Source organism: Phasianus colchicus, chromosome 34, assembly GCF_987193195.1.
Source record: "Phasianus colchicus chromosome 34, bPhaCol1.hap1.1, whole genome shotgun sequence".
NCBI classification, from domain to species: Eukaryota; Metazoa; Chordata; class Aves; order Galliformes; family Phasianidae; genus Phasianus; species Phasianus colchicus.
In genome coordinates, this window is record NC_143469.1 from 2,374,929 (window position 1) to 2,399,217 (window position 24,289).

Here is a 24,289-nt window from a genome sequence, read left to right on the forward strand (position 1 = left end):
TCATTATAGGGTTCTAGGTGCTATGGGAGCTCTATGGGTGCTATGGGTCACTATAGGGCCCTATAGGTGCTATGGGGACCCTATGGGTGCCATGGATCATTATAGGGCCCTATGGGTACTATGGGGACCCTATGGGTGCCATGGATCATTATAGGGCCCTATGGGTGCTATGGGGACCCTATGGGTACTATGGGTCACTATAGGGCCCTATGATTGCAGTGGGATCCCTATGGGTGCTATAGGGCTCTATGGGTGCTATGGGGCCCTATGGTTGCTGTGGGTCACTATAGGGCCCTATGGGTGCTATGGGGCCCTGTGGGTGCAATGGGGTCCCTATGGGTGCTGTGGGGTCCCTATGGGTGCTATGGGTCACTATAGGGCCCTATGGGTGCTCTGGGGTCCCTATGGGTGCCATGGGGTCCCTATGGGTGCTATAGGGCCCTATGGGTGCTATGGGGCCCTATGGGTGCTGTGGGCCACTACAGGGCCCTATGGGTGCTGTGGGGTCCCTATGGGTGCTATGGGACCCTTTGGGTGCTATGGGATCCCTATGGGTGCAATGGGGTCCCTATGGGTGCTGTAGGGCCCTATGGGTGCTATGGGGTCCCTATGGGTGCTATGGGGTCCCTATGGGTGCTATGGGGCCCTATGGGTGCTATGGGGTCCCTATGGGTGCTATGGGGCCCTATGGGTCTGTGGGTTGGCAGAGTGAGGGGGTGGTGGTGGGAGGGGGGGGGTCAGTGGGTGCCACCCCCCCTCCACGTCCCCAATCCGCGCTGGCAGCGCCGCGCAATTACCCAAATGGCTTTAATTGCACCCATAATCCCCCGCCCCCCCCACCCCCAACCCCCACGGGGACACGGGGGGGACACACGTGACATGGGGGGGGGACGCGGGGGGCACGCGGTGCGGAGGGTGACACGGGGCAGCGGGGGACACGCGGGGCATCTGGGGACACGTGTGACGTGGGGGGGGTGACACGGAGGGGCATGGGTGGCATGGGGGACATGGGTGGCATGGGGGGAGATGGGGGGCATGGGGTGAAATGGGGGGCATGGGGGGAGATGGGGGGAGATGGGGGACATGGGTGGCATGGGGGGAGATGGGGGGCATGGGGGGCATGGGGGGGCATGGGGGACATGGGGGGCATGGGGGGGCATGGAGGGAGATGGGTGGCATGGGTGGCATGGAGTGACTTGGGAGGAGATGGGTGGCATGGGGGTCATGGGGGGAGATGGGGGACATGGGTGGCATGGGGGGACATGGAGTGACGTGGGGGGGATGGGGGACATGGGTGGCATGGGGGGACATGGGGGGAGATGGGTGACATGGGGTGAAATGGGGTCGTGGGGGTCATGGAGGGAGATGAGGGAGATGGGTGACATGGGGGACATGGGGGGACATGGAGGGAGATGGGGGACATGGGTGACATGGGGTGACATGGGGGGCATGGGGAGCATGGGGGGGCATGGGGGACATGGGGGGAGATGGGTGGCATGGGGGGCATGGGGGGGCATGGGGGGAGATGGGTGGCATGGGGTGGCATGGGTGATATGGGTGGCACTGGGGGCATGGGGGGCATGGGGGGCATGGGGGGCATGGGGGGAGATGGGGGGAGATGGGTGGCATGGGGGGCATGGGGGGACATGGGGGGAGATGGGTGGCATGGGGTGGCATGGAGTGACTTGGGAGGAGATGGGTGGCATGGGGGTCATGGGGGGAGATGGGGGACATGGGTGGCATGGGGTGACATGGGGGGCATGGGGAGCATGGGGGGGCATGGGGGACATGGGGGGAGATGGGTGGCATGGGGGGCATGGGGGGGCATGGGGGGAGATGGGTGGCATGGGGTGGCATGGGTGATATGGGTGGCACTGGGGGCATGGGGGGCATGGGGGGCATGGGGGGGCATGGGGGGAGATGGGTGGCATGGGGGGAGATGGGGGGAGATGGGTGGCATGGGGGGGCATGGGGGGAGATGGGGGACATGGGTGACATGGGGAGACATGGGGGGCATGGGGAGCATGGGGGGGCATGGGGGGAGATGGGTGGCATGGGTGGCAATGGGGACATGGGGGGACATGGGTGGCATGGGGGGAGATGGGTGACATGGGGTGAAATGGGGTCATGGGGGTCATGGGGGGAGATGAGGGAGATGGGTGACATGGGGGACATGGGGGGACATGGAGGGAGATGGGGGACATGGGTGACATGGGGTGACATGGGTGGCATGGGGGGCATGGGGGGGCATGGGGGGAGATGGGTGGCATGGGGTGGCATGGGTGATATGGGTGGCACTGGGGGCATGGGGGGCATGGGGGGCATGGGGGGGCATGGGGGGAGATGGGTGGCATGGGGGGAGATGGGGGGAGATGGGTGGCATGGGGGGGCATGGGGGGAGATGGGGGACATGGGTGACATGGGGAGACATGGGGGGCATGGGGAGCATGGGGGGGCATGGGGGACATGGGGGGACATGGGGGGAGATGGGTGGCATGGGGTGAAATGGGGGGCATGGGGGTCATGGGGGCATGTGGGGAGATGGGGGACATGGAGTGACTTGGGGGGAGATGGGTGGCATGGGGGGACATGGGGGGAGATGGGTGGCATGGGGGGAGATGGGTGATATGGGTGGCAATGGGGGCATGGGGGGCATGGGGGGAGATGGGGGGAGATGGGTGACATGGGGTGACATGGGGGGCATGGGGGGGCATGGGGGGAGATGGGGGGAGATGGGTGACATGGGGGGAGATGTAGGGGATAGGGGTCATGGGGGGATTTGGGGGGCATGGGTGACATGGGGTGAAATGGGGGGCATGGGGTCGCATGGGTGATGGGGGGACATGGGTGACACGGGTGACACGGGTGACAAGTGCCAGCTGCCAGGTGATGGATTGCATGGGTGGCACGGATGACAGCACCCACAGATCCCATAGTCTCCCCATAGCACCCATAGGTGCCCCACAGCACCCACAGACCCCAAATGGACCCCATTGACCCCATAGGCACCCCACAAACCCTATAGGAGCCCTACAGCACCCACAGGCCCCAGAGGTGCCCCATAGCACCCATAGGAGCTCCACAGCACCCACAGATCCCAAATGGACCCCATAGACCCCATAGGAGCCCCACAGACCCCAACGGTGCCCCATAGCACCCATAGGTGCCCCACAGCATCAGCAGATCCCACAGGCGCCCCATAGCACCCATGGATGCCCCACAGCACCCACAAACCGCACAGGGACCCCACAGACCCCATAGGGACTCCACAGAACCCGTAGGAGCCCCACAGCACCCACAGGCCCCATGGGCACCCCATAGCACCCATAGGAGCTCCACAGCACCCACAGACCCCATAGGAGCCCCACATCACCCACAGGCCCCATAGGTGCCCCATAGCACCCACAAACCCTATAGGAGCCCCACAGCACCCAAAGTCGCCATTATTGGGGTCCCAATGGGGTTCCCCCCCCCCATTATTGGGGTCCCAAAGGTGCCATTATTGGGGTCCCAATGGAGTTCACCCCCCCCCCATTATTGGGGTCCAACTGGGGTTCCTTCCCCCCACCCATAATTGGGGTCCCAAAGGTGCCATTATTGGGGTCCCAATGGGATTCCCGCCCCATACAATTATTGGGGTCCCAAAGGTGCCACTATTGGGGTCCCAATGAGGCTTCCCGCCCTCCATTATTGGGGTCCCAAAGGTGCCATTATTGGGATCCCAATGGGGTTCCCCCCCCCATTATTGGGGTCCCAATGGGGTTCCCCCCCCTCCATTATTGCGGTCCCAAAGGTGCCATTATTGGGGTCCCAATGGAGTTCACCCCCCTCCATTATTGGGGTCCCAAAGGTGCCATTATTGGGGTCCCAATGAGGTCCCCCCCCTCCATTATTGGGGTCCCAAAGGTGCCATTATTGAGATCCCAATGGGGTTCCCCCCCCTCCATTATTGGGGTCCCTATGGGTTTCCCCGCACCCATTATTGGGGTCCCTATAGTTTTCCCCCTCCCCTCCATTATTAGGGTCCTAAATTCGCCATTATTGGGGTCCCAATGGGGTTCCACCCCCCCCACCCATAATTGGGGTCCCAAAGGTGCCATTATTGGGATCCCAATGGGGTTCCCCCCTCCATTATTGGGGTCCCAATGCATTCCCCCCTCCACCCATTATTGGGGTCCCTATGGGGTTCCCCCCCCCCTCCATTATTGGGGTCCCAAAGGTGCCATTATTGGGGTCCCTATGGGGTTCCCCCCCCCTCCATTATTGGGGTCCCAAAGGTGCCATTATTGGGGACCCGATGGGGTTCACCCCCCACCCATTATTGGGATCCCAATGAGGTCCCCCCCCCCCTCCATTATTGGGGTCCCAAAGGTGCCATTATTGGGGTCCCAATGGGATTCACGCCCCATACAATTATTGGGGTCCCAAAGGTGCCATTATTGGGGTCCCAATGGAGTTCCCCCCCCTCCATTATTGGGGTCCCAAAGGTGCCATTATTGGGGTCCCAATGGAGTTCACCCCCCCCCCATTATTGGGGTCCAACTGGGGTTCCTTCCCCCCACCCATAATTGGGGTCCCAAAGGTGCCATTATTGGGGTCCCAATGGGATTCCCGCCCCATACAATTATTGGGGTCCCAAAGGTGCCACTATTGGGGTCCCAATGTGGCTTCCCGCCCTCCATTATTGGGGTCCCAAAGGTGCCATTATTGGGATCCCAATGGGGTTCCCCCCTCCATTATTGGGGTCCCAAAGGTTCCCCCCCCAACCATTATTGGGGTCCCAAAGGTGCCATTATTGGGGTCCCAATGAGGCTCACCCCCCTCCATTATTGGGGTCCCAATGCATTCCCCCCTCCACCCATTATTGGGGTCCCTATGGGTTCCCCCCCCTCCATTATTAGGGTCCCAAAGGTGCCATTATTGGGGACCGGATGGGGTTCACCCCCCCACCCATTATTGGGGTCCCAATGAGGTCCCCCCCCTCCATTATTGGGGTCCCAAAGGTGCCATTATTGGGGTCCCTATAGGTTCCCCCCCCTCCATTATTGGGGTCCTAAATTCGCCATTATTGGGGTCCCAATGGGGTTCCTCCCTCCCACCCATAATTGGGGTCCCAAAGGTGCCATTATTGGGGACCCGATGGGGTTCACCCCCCACCCATTATTGGGGTCCCAAAGGTGCCATTATTGGGGACCCGATGGGGTTCACCCCCCCACCCATAATTGGGGTCCCAAAGGTGCCATTATTGGGGTCCCAATGGGGTTCCACCCCCCCAGCCATTATTGGGGTCCCAAAGGTGCCATTATTGGGGTCCCAATGGAGTTCACCCCCTCCATTATTGGGGTCCCAAAGGTGCCATTATTGGGGTCCCAATGGGGTTCCCCCCCCCTCCATTATTGGGGTCCCAAAGGTGCCATTATTGGGGTCCCTATGGGTTTCCCCCCACCCATTATTGGGGTCCCTGTAGGTTCCCCCCCCTCTCCATTATTAGGGTCCTAAATTCGCCATTATTGGGGTCCCAATGGGGTTCCCCCCCCCCCCCCATTATTGGGGTCCCAAAGGTGCCATTATTGGGGTCCCAATGAGGCTCCCCCCCCCCCCCATTATTGGGGTCCCTTCGCCCCCCCCGCTTCCATTGTGACGCCGGTGGGAAAAGTCCCCAAAAAACGGGAATTGAAAGAAAAAGCGGAAGCCAAAACCACGCGCGATTGGGGGGATGAGGTCACGTGGTGACGTCAGGGGGGGGGGAATCACGTGGGTGGGGGGGGGGCACCGATTTGAGGAGGATTTGGGGGAGTTTGGGGCGTATGGGGTCGTATGGGGAAATCTGCCCCATAGAGGGGCTATAGGGGATCAGAACTGCCCCGTGTTGGGGCAATAGGGCTGAAATCTGCCCCATATTGAGGCTATAGGGCAGAAATCTGCCCCATAGAGGGGCAATAGGGCAGAAATCTGCCCCGTGTTGGGGCAATAGGGGCAAAAATCTGCCCTATGTTGGGGCAATAGGGCAAAAATCTGCCCCATATTGAGGCTATAGGGCAGAAACCTGCCCTATGTAGGGGCAATAGGGGCAAAAATGTGCCCCACGTAGGGGCAATAGGGCTCAGAACTGCCCCACGTCGGGGCAATAGGGCTCAGAACTGCCCCACGTAGGGGCAATAGGGCAGAAATCTGCCCCACGTCGGGGCAATAGGGCAGAAATCTGCCCCATATTGAGGCTATAGGGCAGAAATCTGCCCCACGTCGGGGCAATAGGGCTGAAATCTGCCCCATATTGAGGCTATAGGGCAGAAATCTGCCCCATAGAGGGGCAATAGGGCTCAGAACTGCCCCGTGTTGGGCATTAGGACTCAGAACTGCCCCACGTCGGGGTAATAGGGCAGAAATCCACCCCATATTGAGGCTATAGGGCAGAAATCTGCCCCGTGTAGGGGCAATAGGGCTCAGAACTGCCCCATATAGGGGCAATAGGGCTCAGAACTGCCCCACGTAGGGGCAATAGGGCTCAGAACTGCCCCATATAGGGGCAATAGGGCTCAGAACTGCCCCATATAGGGGCAATAGGGCAGAAATCTGCCCCGTGTTGGGGCAATAGGGCAGAAATCTGCCCCACGTCGGGGCAATAGGGCTCAGAACTGCCCCATATAGGGGCAATAGGGCTCAGAACTGCCCCATATAGGGGCAATAGGGCTCAGAACTGCCCCACGTAGGGGCAATAGGGCAGAAATCTGCCCCATATTGAGGCTATAGGGCAGAAATCTGCCCCACGTCGGGGCAATAGGGCTCAGAACTGCCCCATATAGGGGCAATAGGGCTCAGAACTGCCCCACGTCGGGGCAATAGGGCAGAAATCTGCCCCATATAGGGGCAATAGGGCTCAGAACTGCCCCACATAGGGGCAATAGGGCAGAAATCTGCCCCATATTGAGGCAATAGGGCAGAAATCTGCCCCATATTGAGGCTATAGGGCAGAAATCTGCCCCACGTCGGGCCAATAGCGCAGCAACCCGCCCCATATTGTCCCTATAGGAACAAAACGTCCTCACCCCATAACGGGTTTTTCCCCCCCCATTTCCCCCCCCCCCGCCCTTTCCCGGGCATTCCCCGCTCCAAAGTCCCCTCCATCCCGGAATTCCCCCCCCCCTCACCCCCCCCCGGTCCCTCCGCCCCACATCGGGGTTGGGCTCATCCTCTATAGGGCCGTAGTGGAAATAGGGGCGGCCCCGGAGGCGGAGCGCGGAAGAGAGGAACGGAGTTTTTAGGGCGGCTGCGGGGTTCTGAGCCCCGCTGAGCGCCGGGGGGTCGGGAGGAGGAGAGGAGTGGGGGGCATCGCGGTGGGGGGGGGGCGTGGGGGTCCCCGTTGGGTCCCGTTGGATCCCATTGGAGATCCCGATCAGAACCCCATTGGGTCCCGTTGGAGATCCTAATCGGACCCCATCACCTGGAGATCCTAATTGGACCCCATTGGATCCCATTGGACCCCATTCGATCCCACTGGATCCCATTGGACCCCTTTGGATCCCATTGGACCCCATAGGACCGCATTGGACCCCATTGGACCCCATTCAATCCCATTGGACCCCATTCAATCCCATTGGATCCCATTGGACGCCACTGGATCCCATTGGACCCCACTGGACCACATTGGACCCCACTGGACCCCATTGGACCCCATTGGACCCCATCGGATCCCATTGGACCCCATAGGACCGCATTGGACCCCATTGGACCCCATCGCATCCCATTGGACCCCACTGGACCCCATTGGATCCCATTGGAGATCCTAATCGGACCCCATAACCTGAAGATCCTAATTGGACCCCATTGGACCCCATTGGACCCCACTGGACCCCATTGGACCCCATTGGATCCCATTGGAGATCCTGATCGGACCCAATCACCTGGAGATCCTAATTGGACCCCATTGGACCCCATTGGAGACCCTAATTGGGCCCCATCACCTGGAAATCCTAATTGGACCCCATTGGACCCCATTGGATCCCACTGGACCCCATTGGAGATCCTAAATTGGACTCCACCGTAGATCCTAATTGGACCCCATTGCATCCCATTGGACCCCACTGGAGATCCTAATCAGACCCCATAACCTGAAGATCCTAATCGGACCCCATTGGATCCCATTGGACCCCACTGAAGATTCTGATAGGACCCCATAACCTGAAGATCCCCATTGGATCCCACTGGACCCCATTGGATATCCTAATCGGATCCCATAAGCCGAAGATCCTAATTGGACCCCATTGGACCCCATTGGAGGTCCTGATCGGACCCCATAACCTGAAGATCCTAATCAGACCCCATTGGACCCCATTGGATCCCATTGGACCCCATTGCATCCCACTGGACTCCATTGGAGATCCTAATCGGACCCCATAACCTGAAGATCCTAATTGGACCCCATTGGACCCCATTGGATCCCATTGGACCCCACTGGACCCCATTGGAGATCCTGATCGGACCCCATAACCCGAAGATCCCCATCGGATCCCATTATCTGGAGCTCCCAGTCGGACCCCATTGGAAGCTGTTGGAAATCCCCGTCGGACCCCAAAGTTGTGGGGATCCCCATAGGATCCGCCCCGCTGTGATCCCATTGATCCCATAATGCGCGGCACCGCGGCCCCACTGCTGCTGGGCTGCCTGGCTGTGCTGACAGGTGAGAAATGGGGCGGGAAATGGGGTGGGGGGAAATGGGGTGGGGGGTTATGGGGTGGGGGGTTATGGGGGGCAGTCGGAGGGGTATGGGGGAAATGGGGGGGATGTGTGGGGCACGGGGATGTGGGCTTATGGGGTCATGGAGATATATGGGGTCACAGGGATGTGTGGGGCACAGGGATGTAAGGTTATGGGGTCAGAGGGATGTGTGGGGCACAGGGATGTGCGGTTATGGGGTCATGGAGATATATGGGGTCACAGGGTTATGTGGGGCACAGGGATGTGGGGTTATGGGGTCACAGGGATGTGTGGGACACAGGGATTTGGGGTTATGGGGTCACAGGGACATGGGGTTATGGGGTCACAGGGATGTGTGGGGCACAGGGATGTGGGGTCGTAGGGTCACAGGGATGTGGGGTTATGGGATCATAGGAACACGGGGTTATGGGGCACAGGGACATGGGGTTATGGGGTTACAGGAACATGGGGTTATGGGGTCAGAGGGATGTGTGGGGCACAAGGATATGGGGTCATAGGGTCACAGGGATGTGAGGTTATGGGGTCACAGGGATGTGTGGGGTAGAGGGATACGGTGTTATAGGGTCACAGGAACATGGGGTTATGGGGTCAGAGGGATGTGGGGTTATGGTATCATAGGAACATGGGGTTATGGGGCACAGGGATGTGGAGTTATGGGATCACAGGGATGTGGGGTTATGGGGTCACAGGGGTGTGTGGGGCACAAGGATGTGGGGTTATGGGGTCAGAGGGACGTGGGGTTACGGGGTCACAGGAACATGGGGTTATGGGGCACAGGGATGTGTGGGGCACAGGGATACGGTGTTATGGGGTCACAGGCCGTGGGTTTATGGGGTCAGAGGGATGAGTGGGACACAGGGATGTGGGGTTATGGAGTCAGGGGGACATGGCGTTATGGGGTCACAGGGACGTGGGGTTATGGGGTCAGAGGGATGTGGGGTTATGGGGCACAGGGACGTGGGGTTATGGGGTAAGAGGGATTTGTGGGTCACAGGGACGTGGGGTTATGGGGTCACAGGCCGTGGGTTTATGGGGTCAGAGGGATGTGTGGGGCACAGGGATGTGGGGTTATGGGATCACAAGGACATGGGGTTATGGGGCACAGGGACGTGGGGTTATGGGGTCACGGGGATGTGTGGGGCACAGGGACGTGGGGTTATGGGGTCACAGGGATGTGTGGGGCACAGGGACGTGGCGTTATGGGGTCAGAGGGATGTGGGGTCGTAGGGTCCCAGGGACGTGGGGTTATGGGCCCATAGGAATGTGGGGTTATGGGGTCATAGGAACATGGGGTTATGGGGTCACAGGGATGTGTGGGGCACAGGGATGTGGGGTTATGGGATCAGAGGAACATGGGGTTATGGGGCACAGGGACGTGGCGTTATGGGATCACAGGGACGTGGGGTTATGGGGCACAGGGACGTGGCGTTATGGGATCACAGGGACGTGGGGTTATGGGGCACAGGGACGTGGCGTTATGGGGTCACAGGGATGTGTGGGGCACAAGGATGTGGGGTCATAGGGTCACAGGAACATAGGGTTATGGGGCACAGGGATATGGGGTCATAGAGTCGCAGGGACGTGGAGTTATGGGATCATAGGAACATGGGGTTATGGGGTCCCAGGCCGTGGTTATGGGGTCCCTCCAGGCGCACGCCGACTCACACGCGTGTGCCCCCCCCCCCCGTGTGCCCCCCCGTCTTCCTTCCACCCCCCCCCCCAGGTCCGGAAGCATCGGGGCGGCCCCCAAAGTTTCCTTTGCTTTCGTTTCCAAAAATTCCCTTTTTAGCGCCTGAGGAATTTCCCCGGAATTCTTTTTTTTTTTCATTTTCCTTAATTTGTTTATTAAGTCATTCGTTAATTAACTCGTTACTCCCATTGTTTTTATGGCCTTTTCCCATCCGGAAATATGCGGGCTGGGAGGGGAGCTTTTGGGGGGGGGGGGGTCAGAATCCAGCTGTCAGCATCTGGAGGTCAGTGAGCAGCTGGGCGCAGCTGTGCCCCCCCCACTTGTAATTAACGCCTTTATTACCGTCCTCATTAATTTGGAAACGGGGGGGGGGCGGGTTGGGGTTCGGTCAGAATCATTGCAGACCCCCCCCCCCCATCCCCCCCCCTCCTACTCGTGTCCCATAGCGGCGTTTCCCCTCCCCCCCCCCCCAACGTGTGACCCCCCCCCCATATGTTGACCCCCCCCCACTTGTGACCCCCATGTGTGTAACTCTCCACGTCTGAACCCCCCCACATGCGCCCCCCCCCCTCACGTGTGCCCCCCCCCCACGTATGACCCCCCCACATCTGACCCCCATGTGTGTGAGCCCCCCACGTCTGACCCCCCCACAGGTTGCCCCCCCCCCTACGTGTGACCCCCCCCACATCTGACCCCCCTCAAGTGTGACCCCCCCCATGTGTGACCCCCATGTGTGTGACCCCCCCCACGTGACCCCCCCACGTGTAACCCCCACGTGTGACCCCCCCATGTGTGACCCCCCCCATGCGTGAACCCCATGTTTGTGACCCCCCCTATGTGTGACCCCCCCCACGTGTGACCCCCCCCACTTCTGACTTCCCCACGTGTAACCCCATATGTGTGACCCCCCCCACGTCTGACCCCCCCCACGTCTGACCCCCCCATAGGTTGACCCCCCATGTCTGACCCCCCCACGTGTGACCCCCTCCCACGTGACCCCCCCCAAACCTGACCCCCCCCACATCTGACCCTCATGTGTGTGACGCCCCCCACGTGTGCCCCCCCACGTGTGACACCCCCACATCTGACTCCCCCCCACGTGTGACCCCCCCACATATGAACCCCCTCACGTGCGACCCCCCCCACGTGTGACCCCCCCCACGTGTGACTCCCATGTGTCTGACCCCCCCACGTGTGACCCCCCCACATCTGACCCCCCCCAAGTGTGACCCCCCACCTGTGACCCCCCACGTGTAACCTCCATGTGTGTCGCCCCCCACGTGTGACCCCCCCACATGTGACCCCCTCCATATGTGACCCCCACGTGTGACCCCCATGTGTGTGCCCCCCCAACGTGTGACCTCACCCACGTGTGCCCCCCCCATATGTGGCCCCCCATGTGTGATTCCCCCACGTGTGACCCCCCCCACATCTGACCCCCCCCACATCTGACCCCCCCACGTGTGTCCTCCATGTGTGTGACCCCCCCCCATATGTGACCCCCCCCACATGTGACCCCCATGTTTGTGGCCCTCCCCACATGTGACCCCCCCACGTGTGACCTCCCCACGTGTGTCCTCCATGTGTGTGACCCCCCCACATATGCCCCCCCCACGTGTGACCCCCCCACCTGTGACCCCCCCACGTGTGACCCCCTTCCACGTCTGACCCCCCACGTGTGACTCCCTATGTGTGACCCCCCCACGTGTGACCCCCCCACGTGTGACCTCACCCACGTGTGCCCCCCCCCACGTGTAACCCCCATGTGTGTGCCCCCCCCCCACGTGTGCCCCCCCCACGTGTGACCTCACCCACGTGTGCCCCCCCCCACGTGTAACCCCCATGTGTGTGCCCCCCCCCACGTGTGCCCCCCCCACGTGTGCCCCCCCCTCCCCCACGTGCTCTGGGGGTGGAGGAGGAAGTGGAAATGAGTTCCCACAGGGCTCCGCTTCCTGAGGGGGGGCAGGGGGGGGAAGTGGTGCTTCCCCATATGGAACAATTTGGGGGGGGGGCGAGGGGGGGGTTCCCATGGCCTCATATGGGGGTCTTCTATATCCTGTATTCATTTGGGGGTGGATCTGGGGGTCCTCATGGCCCCATATGGGGGTCCTTTGTGCCCTATGTCCCCATATGGGGGTCCTCTGTGCCCAGAGTCCATTTGGGGGCAGGTCTGGGGGTCCTCATGGCCCCATATAGGGGTCCTCCATACCCTGTTCCAATTGGGTGCAGATCTGGGGGTCTCCATGGCCCCATATGGGGGTCCTTTGTTCCCTACATCCCCATATGGGGGTTCCCCATATCCTATATCCATTTCGGGACTATCTGGGGGTCCCCATGGCCCCATATGGGGGTCCTCCATCCCCTGTATCCATTTGGGGACGGATCTGGGGGTCCCTACATCCCCATATGGGGGTCCTTTGTGCCCTATATCCCCATATGGGGGTCCCCCATATCCTGAATCTATTTGGGGACAGATCTGGGGGTCCCCACATCCCCATATGGGGGGCTTTGTGCCCTATGTCCCCATACGGGGGTCCTGTGTGCCCAGAGTCCATTTGGGGGCAGGTCTGGGGGTCCCCATGGCCCCATATGGGGGTCTTCCATCCCCTGTATCCATTTGGGGACAGATCTGGGGGTCCCTACCTCCCCATATGGGGGTCTTCCATCCCCTGTATCCATTTGGGGACAGATCTGGGGGTCCCTACCTCCCCATATGGGGGCCTTCCATCCCCTGTATCCATTTGGGGACAGATCTGGGGGTCCCTACCTCCCCATATGGGGGCCTTCCATCCCCTGTATCCATTTGGGGACAGATCTGGGGGTCTCCACATCCCCATATGGGGGTCTTCCATCCCCTGTATCCATTTGGGGACAAATCTGGGGGTCCCCACAGCCCCATATGGCGGTCCCCCATATCCTGTATTCAGGATATGGGAGATCTGGGTGTCGCCCCCTCCCCATATCTGGATCCTTTATACCCCATATCCCTGATACGCCCTGACCCTCTTCATTTCCCCCCCCCCCCCCCAAATTCCAGGCCCCCGTTTCTCCTCCTGCGCCGTCTGGCTGGAGCCCCCCGTGCTGCTGGTTCCTTTCAACGGCTCCCTCAGCATCAACTGCAGCACTTCCTGCGGTGACCCCCAGGACCAGGGGGGGGTGGAGACGTCGGCGCGCTACAGCCGGCGCCCGCTGAGCGCCACGCTGATGGAGGTGACGCTCAGCCACGTCACCGAGTGGAGGAGCAGCTTCAAGTGCTTCTTCCACTGCCGCGGGGTCAGGGAGTGGAAGGCGGCCGAGCTCATCGCCTACGGTGAGGAGTGGCTGCGGCGGCGTCATTGTCACCGTCATTGTCACCGTCACTGTCACCGTCACTGTCACCGTCACCTTTGGTCTCGTGTGTCTCCGTCACTGTCAGCATCGCTGTTACCATCACTGTCAGCTTTGGTCACCAATGTCACCGTCACTGTCACCGTCACTGTCACCTTTGGTCATCAATGTCAGCGTCACTGTCACTGTCACTGTCACCGTCACCTTTGGTCTCGTCTGTCTCCGTCACTGTCAGCATCGCTGTCACCATCACTGTCATCTTTGGTTACTTCTGTCGCCATCACTGTCACCTTTTGTCGCTTCTGTCACCGTCACTGTCACCTTTGGTCACCAATGTCACCGTCACTGTCAGCATCGCTGTTACCATCGCTGTCATGTTTGGTTACTTCTGTCGCCATCACTGTCACCCTTTGTCACTTCTGTCACCGTCACTGTCACCGTCACTGTCACCGTCACTGTCACCGTCATTGTCACCGTCACCGTCACCGTCACTGTCACTGTCACCTTTGGTCTCGTGTGTCTCCGTCACTGTCAGCATCGCTGTTACCATCACTGTCAGCTTTGGTCACCAATGTCACCGTCACTGTCACCGTCACTGTCACCTTTGGTCATCAATGTCAGCGTCACTGTCACCGTCATTGTCACCATCACTGTCACTGTCACCGTCACTGTCACTGTCACCTTTGGTCTCGTGTGTCTCCGTCACTGTCAGCATCACTGTTTCCATCGCTGTCATCTTTGGTCACCAATGTCACCGTCACTGTCACCCTTTGTCACTTCTGTCACTGTCACCATCACTGTCACTGTCACTGTCACTGTCACCTTTGGTCTCGTGTGTCTCCGTCACTGTCAGCATCACTGTTTCCATCGCTGTCATCTTTGGTCACCAATGTCACCATCACTGTCACCGTCACCGTCACCGTCACCGTCACTGTCACTGTCACTGTCACCTTTGGTCTCGTGTGTCGCCATCACTGTCAGCATCACTGTTTCCATCGCTGTCATCTTTGGTCACCAATGTCACCGTCACTGTCACCCTTTGTCACTTCTGTCACCGTCACTGTCACCTTTGGTCATCAATGTCACCGTCACTGTCACTGTCACTGTCACCGTCACTGTCACCTTTGGTCTCGTGTGTCTCCGTCACTGTCAGCATCACTGTTTCCATCGCTGTCACCTTTAGTCACCAATGTCACCATCACTGTCACTGTCACCGTCACCGTCACCGTCACTGTCATTGTCACTGTCACTGTCACTGTCACTGTCACCGTCACCTTTGGTCTCGTGTGTCTCTGTCACTGTCAGCATCGCTGTCACCATCCCTGTCATCTTTGATCATCAATGTCACCATCACTGTCACCCTTTGTCACTTCTGTCACCGTCACTGTCACCTTTGGTCATCAATGTCACTGTCACTGTCACTGTCACTGTCACCGTCACCTTTGGTCTCGTCTGTCTCCGTCACTGTCAGCATCGCTGTCACCATCACTGTCATCTTTGGTTACTTCTGTCGCCATCACTGTCACCTTTTGTCGCTTCTGTCACCGTCACTGTCACCTTTGGTCACCAATGTCACCGTCACTGTCAGCATCGCTGTTACCATCGCTGTCATGTTTGGTTACTTCTGTCGCCATCACTGTCACCCTTTGTCACTTCTGTCACCGTCACTGTCACCTTTGTTCACTTTTACAACCATCACTGTCACCTTTGGTCACCAACGTCACCATCACTGTCATCTTTGGTCACTTCTGTCACCATCACTGTCACCTTTGTTCACTTTTACAACCATCACTGTCACCTTTGGTCACCAATGTCTCCATCACTGTCATCATTGTCAGCTTTTGTCACTTCTGTCGCCATCACTGTCACCCTTTGTCACTTCTGTCACCGTCACTGTCACCTTTGTTCACTTTTACAACCATCACTGTCACCTTTGGTCACCAACGTCACCATCACTGTCATCTTTGGTCACTTCTGTCACCATCACTGTCACCTTTGTTCACTTTTACAACCATCACTGTCACCTTTGGTCACCAATGTCTCCATCACTGTCATCATTGTCAGCTTTTGTCACTTCTGTCACCATCACTGTCACTTTTAGTCACCAATGTCACCATCACTGTCACTGTCACCTTTGGTCACTTTTTCAACCACCACTGTCACCTTTTGTCCCTGCTGTCACCTCTTCTCACCATCTCACCACCTTTCATCACCACCATTCTCCCTTTTGTCACCTCTTGTCACCTTTCCCACCCCTTTGTCCCCCTCATCTCATCACTTTTGTCACCTCTTGTCAGCTTTTCTCACCACCTTATCAACATTGTCACCTTCTCTCACCTTTTGTCCCCCTCATTGTCAATTTTGTCCCCTTTTCCCCCCCCCAGGCCTATTGAAAGAGCCGGAGCTGTCACCAATCCCCCCCCTGCAGTCCGGCAGTGCTCACAACCTGACCTGCCGCGTCCGCGAGGTGTTTCCAATCCGCAACCTGTCGGTGTTCCTCCTCCGTGGTGACCACCCTCTGCACACAGCCACTTTCTGGGGACGCTCCCAGGAACAGCCGGAGGACGTGGTGGTGACACACGTGGTGACGGTGCGGCGGGAGGACCGGGGGCAGAGCATCAGCTGCCATGCACAGCTCGACCTGCGGCCATACGGCAGCCTGTTCCACACCATCTCCGCATCACAGCTGCTGGACGTCTATGGTGAGCTGCCAGCGTGGTCACCGGCGTCACCGTTGTCACCCTGTTGTCCCCATAGTCTGCCTGTTGTCACCACCCCCTTGTCACCCTGTTGCTCCCATAGTCTGCCTGCTGTCACCCCCCATTGCCAACCAATTGTCACCACCGTCTGCCTGTTGTCACCACCCCCTTGTCACCCTGTTGCTCCCATAGTCTGCCTGTTGTCACCCCCCCATTGCCACCCTGTTGCCCCCATAGTCTGCCTGTTGTCACCCTGTTGTCTCCATAGTCCACATGTTGTCACCCCCCCATTGCCACCCTGTTGCCCCCATAGTCTGCCTGTTGTCACCCCCCCATTGCCACCCTGTTGCCCCCATAGTCTGCCTGTTGTCACCACCCCCTTGTCACCCTGTTGTCTCCATAGTCCACATGTTGTCACCCCACCAATGTCACCCTATTGTCCCCACAGTCTGCCTGTTGTCACCCCCCCATCATCACCCTGCTGTCCCCACGATCTAATTGTTGGCACCCCCATTCTCACCCTGCTGTCCCCACAGTCCGCCTGTTGTCACCCCCCCATTGCCACCCTATTCTCCCCACGGTCTGCCTGTTGTCACCCCCCAATGTCACCCTACTGTCCCTACAGTCTGCCTGTTGCCACCCCCCCATTTCCACCCTATTGTCCCCATGATCTGCCTGTTGCCCCCCCCAACCATTCCCATCCTCACCGCTGTCTGCCTGTTGCCCCCCCACCCCCTATTCTCCCCTTGGTCCACCTGCAACCCCCTCCTCACCCCCCCCCCCCAACCACCACCACCCTCTGACTGTTCCCTCCCCACTGCAGATTTCCCGGACCCCCCCACGCTGACCTCATCCCCCCCAGCCCTCCAAACAACAACATCCCCCTCAGCCCCCCAAAAAACAGCCAGCGTCCACCTGGAAACTGGCGAGGAGCTCAACGTGACCTGCAGCGTCCAGGACACCTTTCCTGCAGCCAACATCACCCTGCTGCTGGATGGGGAACCTCTGCAGCCCCACAGCGAGGACAGTCGGAGCGCGGGGGTCAGGGGGCTGCTGTGGGATCGGCCTGGAAAGCACGGATTTGTGTGCAGGGTCATTGTGGGGTCTAAGGAACGGAGCACGGAGCTGCTGGTGAACGTTTTGGGTGAGTGTGGCACGGTGGCAGCGTGGGGATGGAGGAGGGGGGGCGTAGGGGGGGCTGCAGGTGGAGCAGGGGGACAACAGGCAGACAGCAGTGACAATGGGAACGGTGGGGGGGGGGCAACAGGCAGACCGTGGGGAGAATAGGGTGACAATGGGGGGGTGACAACAGGTGGACCGGGGGGAAAACAGGGTGACAATGGGGGGTGACAACAAGTAGACATGAGGACAATAGGGTGGCAATGGGGGGGGTGACAACAGGCAAACCGTGGGGAAAACAGGGTGACGATGGGGGGGTGACAACAGGCAGACTGTGGGGAGAATAGGGTGACAATGGGGGGGTGACAACAGGCAGACTGTGGGGACAACAGGGTGGCAATGGGGGGGTGATAACAGGCAGACTGTGGGGACAATAGGGTGATAGTAGCGGGTGACAACAGGCAGACTGTGGGGAGAATAGGGTGACATTGGGGGGGTGACAACAGGCAGACTGTGGGGACAACAGGGTGGCAATGGGGGGGTGATAACAGGCAAACCGCGGGGACAACAGGGTGACATTGGGGGGGTGACAACAAGTAGACTGTAGGGACAATAGGGTTGCAATGGGGGGGGTGACAACAGGCAAACTGTGGGGACAACAGGGTGAGAATGGGGGGTTGACAACAGGCAGACTGTGGGGAGAATAGGGTGGCAATGGGGGGGTGACAACAGGCAGACTGTGGGGAGAATAGGGTGAGAATGGGGGTTGACAACAATTAGACCGTGGGGACAACAGGGTGAGAATGGGGGGTTGACAACAGGCAGACGGCGGGGACAACAGGGTGGCAATGCCAGCATCCCACAGGCGTCACCCCTCTGACTGTCACCCTCAGATTTCCCCACGCCTCGGCTGGAGGTGAGCAGCGCCGCCCCGGTGGCGATGCAGAACCTGTCTGGAGGCTGCGAGCTGCCAGGGGGGCGCAAGGAGGGCATGGAGCTGCGGGTGACGCTGGGACAAAAGGTGTTGGTGCCCTGGAGGCCACCGCCGCTGCTTTTCACGCTGCTGGTGACGGAGGAGCACGACGGAGCCGAGCTGCTCTGCGAGGCCAAACTGGAGGGCAGAGCTCCGAAACGGGGCAACGGCGTCAGGCTGGATGTCAGCGGTGGGTGGTCAGGGTTTTGGGGTTTTGGGGTTTTGGGGGTTTTGGGGTTTTGGGGGTTTGGGGTTGGACGCGGCCCTGGTGCAAAACCCCGAAGTGCAAAACCCCACCGGAGCGGCGGTGCGGGAAACACACAGGCATGGAGCAAAAGCTGTTAGGGGTGGTGCAAAATCCCACAGATATGGTGTGAAATTCCTGCTGTGAATGTGAAACCCCACAGTCCTGGTGCAAAACCCCACAGCCCCGGTGCAAAGTCCAACAGCCCTGGTGCAAAGTCCAACAGCTCTCGTGCAAAACCCCTTGGGCGTAGTGCAAAATCCCGGCTATGAATGTGAAACCCCACAGCCCTGCTGCAAAAATCCCACAGCTCTGGTGCAAAAATCCCATAGCAGTGGTGCCAAATCCTACAATCCTGGTGCAAAAATCCCATAGCAGTGGTGCCAAATCCCACAGTCCTCGTGCAAAAATCCCATAGCAATAGTGCAAAATCCCACAGCTCTGGTGCGAAATTGATGCTATGAATGTGAAACCCCACAGCCCTGCTGCAAAAATCCCATAGCAGTGGTGCAAAATCCTACAGTCCTGGTGCAAAAATCCCATAGTCCTGGTGCAAAACCCCATAGTCCTGGTGCAAAATCCCTGCTATGAATGCAAAACCCCACAGTCCTGGTGTAAAAATCCCATAGCAGTGGTGCAAAACCCCACAGCCCTGCTGCAAAAATCCCATAGCTCTGGTACAAAATCCTGTAGCTCTGGTGCAAAATCCCTGCTATGAATGTGAAACCCCACAGCCCTGGTGCAAAAATCCCATAGCAGTGGTGCAAAATCCCACAGCTCTGGTGCGAAATTCCTGCTATGAATGCGAAACCCCTCAGTCCTGGTGCAAAATCCCATAGCAGTGGTTCCAAACCCCATAGTCTTTGTGCAAAACCCCATAGCTCTCAGCGGTGCAAAGTCCCACAGCTCTCGTGCAAAACCCCTTAGGCCTAGTGCAAAATTCCTGCTATGAATGTGAAACCCCACAGCCCTGATGCAAAAATCCCATAGCAGTGGTGCAAAATCCCACAGCTCTGGTGCAAAATCCCTGCTATGAATGCAAAACCCCACAGTCCTGGTGCAAAACCCCACAGCCCCGGTGCAAAGTCCAACAGCCCTGGTGCAAAGCCCAACAGCTCTTGTGCAAAACCCCTTGGGCGTAGTGCAAAATCCCTGCTATGAATGTGAAACCCCACAGCCCTGCTGCAAAAATCCCACAGCTCTGGTGCAAAATCCTACAGTCCTGGTGCAAAAATCGCATAGCAGTGGTGCCAGATCCCAGAGTCCTGGTGCAAAACCCCCTCAGTCCTGGTGCAAAAATCCCATAGCAGCGGTGCAAAATCCCACAGCTCTGGTGGAAAACCCCTGCTGTGAATGCAAAACCCCCTCAGTCCTGGTGCAAAACCCCACAGCCCCGGTGCAAAAACCCCACAGGTCCCAAGGCAAACCCTTTTTGGCCCAATAGTGAACCCCATTTCCCCCCCACACAGCTCCGCCCTACATGGACGAGCAACTCTGCCCCCCAACCCAGACCTGGACGGAGGGCCAGGAGGTGACTCAGTGGTGCCGTGCACGAGGAAAACCCGAGCCGGTGGTGACGTGTCACAAGGATGGCACCGTCGTCCCCGTGCAACAGCCGTGGGTCGTCAACCGGAACCACAACGGGACGTATCGGTGCAACGCCAGCAACGCCTTGGGCACAATCACACGGGATGTCAACGTGAACGTGGAGTGTGAGTGGAGGTGGGGGGTCTGGGGGGGCACACGTGGGACGGGGACACGGCTGGGATAGTGAGCACGTGGAATGGTGACACGCGTGGGGGTGGGGGATGGGGTGACAAATGTGGGGTGGTGACAGGCGTGGGGGTGGGGGGTATTGGGGTGATACACCTGGAATGGTGACACACGCGTGAAGTTGGGGGTATTGGGGTGACACACCTGGAATGGTGACACACGCGTGAAGTTGGGTGTATCAGGGTTGGGGTGACAAGTGTGACACACGTGGGGACGGGGGTAAGGGGGATGGGGTGACAAATGTGGGGTGGTGACGTGCATGGGATTGGGGGTATTTGGGTGACACACCTGGAATGGTGACACACGTGTGGGGTTGGGGGTATTGGGGTGACACACATGGAATGGTGACACACGCATGGAGTTGGGGGGCATTGGGGTGACACACATGGAATGGTGACACACGGATGAAGTTGGGTGTATCAGGGTTGGGGTGACAAGTGTGACACACGTGGGGACGGGGGATGGGGTGACAAATGTGGGGTGGTGACACGTGTGGGGGTGGGGGGTATTGGGGTGATACACCTGGAATGGTGACACACACGTGAAGTTGGGGGGTATTGGGGTGACACACCTGGAATGGTGACACACGCGTGAAGTTGGGTGTATCAGGGTTGGGGTGACAAGTGTGACACACGTGGGGACGGGGATAAGGGGGATGGGGTGACAAATGTGGGGTGGTGACACACATGGGGATGGGTGTCCCACGGTTGGGGTGACAAATGTGGGATGGTGACGTGCATGGGGATGGGGGTATTTGGGTGACACACCTGGAATGGTGACACACGTGTGGGGTTGGGGGTATTGGGGTGACACACCTGGAATGGTGACACGTGTGGGGTTGGGGGTATTGGGGTGACACACATGGAATGGTGACACACGCATGGAGTTGGATGTACCAGGGTTGGGGTGACAAGTGTGACACACATGGGGACAGGGGTAAGGGGGCTGGGGTGACAAATGTAAGATGGTGACACACATGAGGTTGTGGGTAGGGGGGTTGTGGTGACACACCCAGGACAGTGACACACGTGGGGATGGGGGTCCCAGGGTTGAGGTGACAGTTGTGGGGTGGTGACACAGCTGGAATAGTGAAACAGATGGAATGGTGACACATGTGGGGCTGGGGTGACAAATGTGGGATGGTGACACACATGAGGTTGTGGGTAGGGGGGTTGTTGTGACACACACAGGACTGTGACACACGTGGGGATGGGGGTCCCAGGGTTGGGGTGACAAATGTGGGGTGGTGACAAGTGTGGGGTTGGGGGTATTGGGGTGACACACCTGGAATGGTGACACACGCATGAAGTTGGGTGTCCCAGGGTTGGTGTGACAAGTGTGACACACGTGGTGATGGGGGTATGGGGTGGAGGTGGTGACACACGCGGGGTGCTGACACTGCTTTCCCCCCCCCCCAGACTGGGATGTCAACGTGGGCCTTTGGGTGACGCTGGCGGTGGTGGCGGTGGCGGTGGTTGCGGCTGGGGCTGTTGCGTACCGCCTGTATTACCAGAAGAAGAAGATCCGTCACTACCGGCTGCAGAGGGAGCAGCAGCGCCTCCTGGCCTTGAAGGGCTCCTCGGATGGGGCTGCAGTCGCCCCAAACGGGTCGGCGGCGGGGGCACAAGCGTAGCACCCATGGGTGCAGGGTGGGAACGTCCCACGGGACCTTTGGAGGGGTGAGCGGACTGACGGCGGTGTGATGGGGGTGGTGGTGGTACCCGATGGGGGACGTCTGTAGGGACACAGCCGGTGCTACCTGATGGGTGACACTTCTAGGGACACAACCAGTGCTACCTGATGGGGGACACCTATAGGGACACAGCTCATGGTGCCCCATGGGTGACACTTATAGGGACACAACCACTTCTACCTGATGGGGGGCATCTATAGGGACACAGCTCATGGTGCCCCATGGGTGACACTTCTAGGGACACAACCACTGCTACCTGATGGGGGGCATCTATAGGGACACACGACCGGTGGTACCCCATGGGTGGCACATGTGACAATGTGGTGGTGCCCCATGGGTGACACCTATAGGGACACAGCCAGGAGGACCCGATGGGAGACATTTATAGGGACACAACCAGTGGTACCCGATGGGGGACATCGATAGGGACACAGCTGGTGGTAACCCGTGGGTGACACCTATAGGGACACAACCGGCGCTACCTGATGAGGGACACCTATAGGGACACAAGCAGTGCTACCCCAGGGGTGACACCTATAGGGACGCAGCTGGAGGTACCCCATGGGTGACACCTATAGGGACACAACAACTTCTACCTGATGGGGGACAGCTATAGGGACACACGACCGGTGGTACCCCATGGGTGGCACATGTGACAATGTGGTGGTGCCCCATGGGTGACACCTATAGGGACACAAGCAGTGCTACCCCCATGGGGGACATCGATAGGGACACAACCAGCAGGACCCGATGGGGACAGCTATAGGGACACAAGCAGTGCTACCTGATGGGGGGCATCTATAGGGACACAGCTCATGGTGCCCCATGGGTGACACTTATAGGGACACAACCAGTGCTACCTGATGGGGGACATCTATAGGACACAGACAGCAGGACTGGATCTGGGACATCTATAGGGACACAGCTGGTGGTTCCCCATGGGTGACACCTATAGGGACACAACCAGTGCTACCTGATGGGGGACACCTACAGGGACACAGCTGGTGGTACCCGATGGGTGACACCTATGGGGACACAGCCAGCAGGACCAGATGGGGGACAGCTATAGGGACACAGCCAGCAGGACCCAATGAGGGACACTTATAGGGACACAACCAGTGCTACCCGATGGGGGACACCTATAGGGACCATGCGTGACACCTATAGGGACAGAACCAGTGGTACCTGATGGGGGACAGCTATAGGGACACAGTTGGTGGTACCCCGTGTGTGACACCTATAGGGGCACAGCCAGCAGGACACGATGGGAGACATCTATAGGGACACAGCTGGTGGTACCCGATGGGGGATAGCTATAGGGACACAAGCAGTGCTACCTGATGGGGGCATCTATAGGGACACAGCTCACAGTGCCCCATGGGTGACACTTATAGGGACACAACCACTTCTACCTGATGGGGGACAGCTATAGGGACACACGACCGGTGGTACCCCATGGGTGACACCTATAGGGACACAACCAGTGCTACCCCATGGGTGACACCTATAGGGACACAACCCCCAGCACAAGGACGTCACCGTGGTGCCACCCGGTGGGTGAGGACAGGCGTCACGCTGACTTCATGCTGTCGTCCCCCCCACCCAACACGTGGCTGGCCCTGGATGTGGGGGTTGCGCCCCGTCGGGTGATGAAGGTGAGGATGATGAGGGTGCAGCGGGTGTTGTGTGCCGATAAAAGGTGGGGGTGACAACTGTGGTGTGTCGTCCCCCCCCCCAGACTCCTCACTGTGCTTCCACCGCCATCGGGGCCGTGCTGGGGGGCAGTGGGTGCTGAATGGCACCGAGTGTGGGGTGGGGGTATGGGGTGGGGTTTGGGACCGGGACGTGGCCCCACTTTCATCCTTCTCAATAAAATTTTCATTTTTAATCCGCGTTCTTTGCCTCCTCCCCCCCCCCTCCTCCCCCCCTTCCCAGTAACCTCCATAAAATGCAAAGCAAAGCGGTTAAAAAACGACATTGGCCACAAAATGGGGCTGAATCCAAGACCGAGGCACGGGGACGGAGCGGTGACACCCAGCGCCGCGTTCCTTGGGGA

The 24,289-nt window shown here is 59.0% G+C and overlaps 1 protein-coding gene across 1 annotated transcript; it reads left to right on the forward strand.

Annotated features, from left to right (window-relative positions):
* The first annotated feature begins 7,607 nt into the window (after window positions 1-7,607).
* LOC116240330 (intercellular adhesion molecule 1-like) lies at window positions 7,608-24,121 on the forward strand. Its single transcript, XM_090128953.1, has 7 exons — window positions 7,608-8,677; window positions 13,443-13,715; window positions 16,117-16,434; window positions 17,255-17,575; window positions 18,444-18,713; window positions 20,237-20,479; window positions 21,959-24,121. Exons 1-7 carry the CDS (start codon window positions 8,626-8,628, stop codon window positions 22,171-22,173), a joined length of 1,692 nt encoding a protein of 563 aa, XP_089985079.1. The 5' UTR covers window positions 7,608-8,625; the 3' UTR covers window positions 22,174-24,121.
* Window positions 24,122-24,289: the final 168 nt, after the last annotated feature.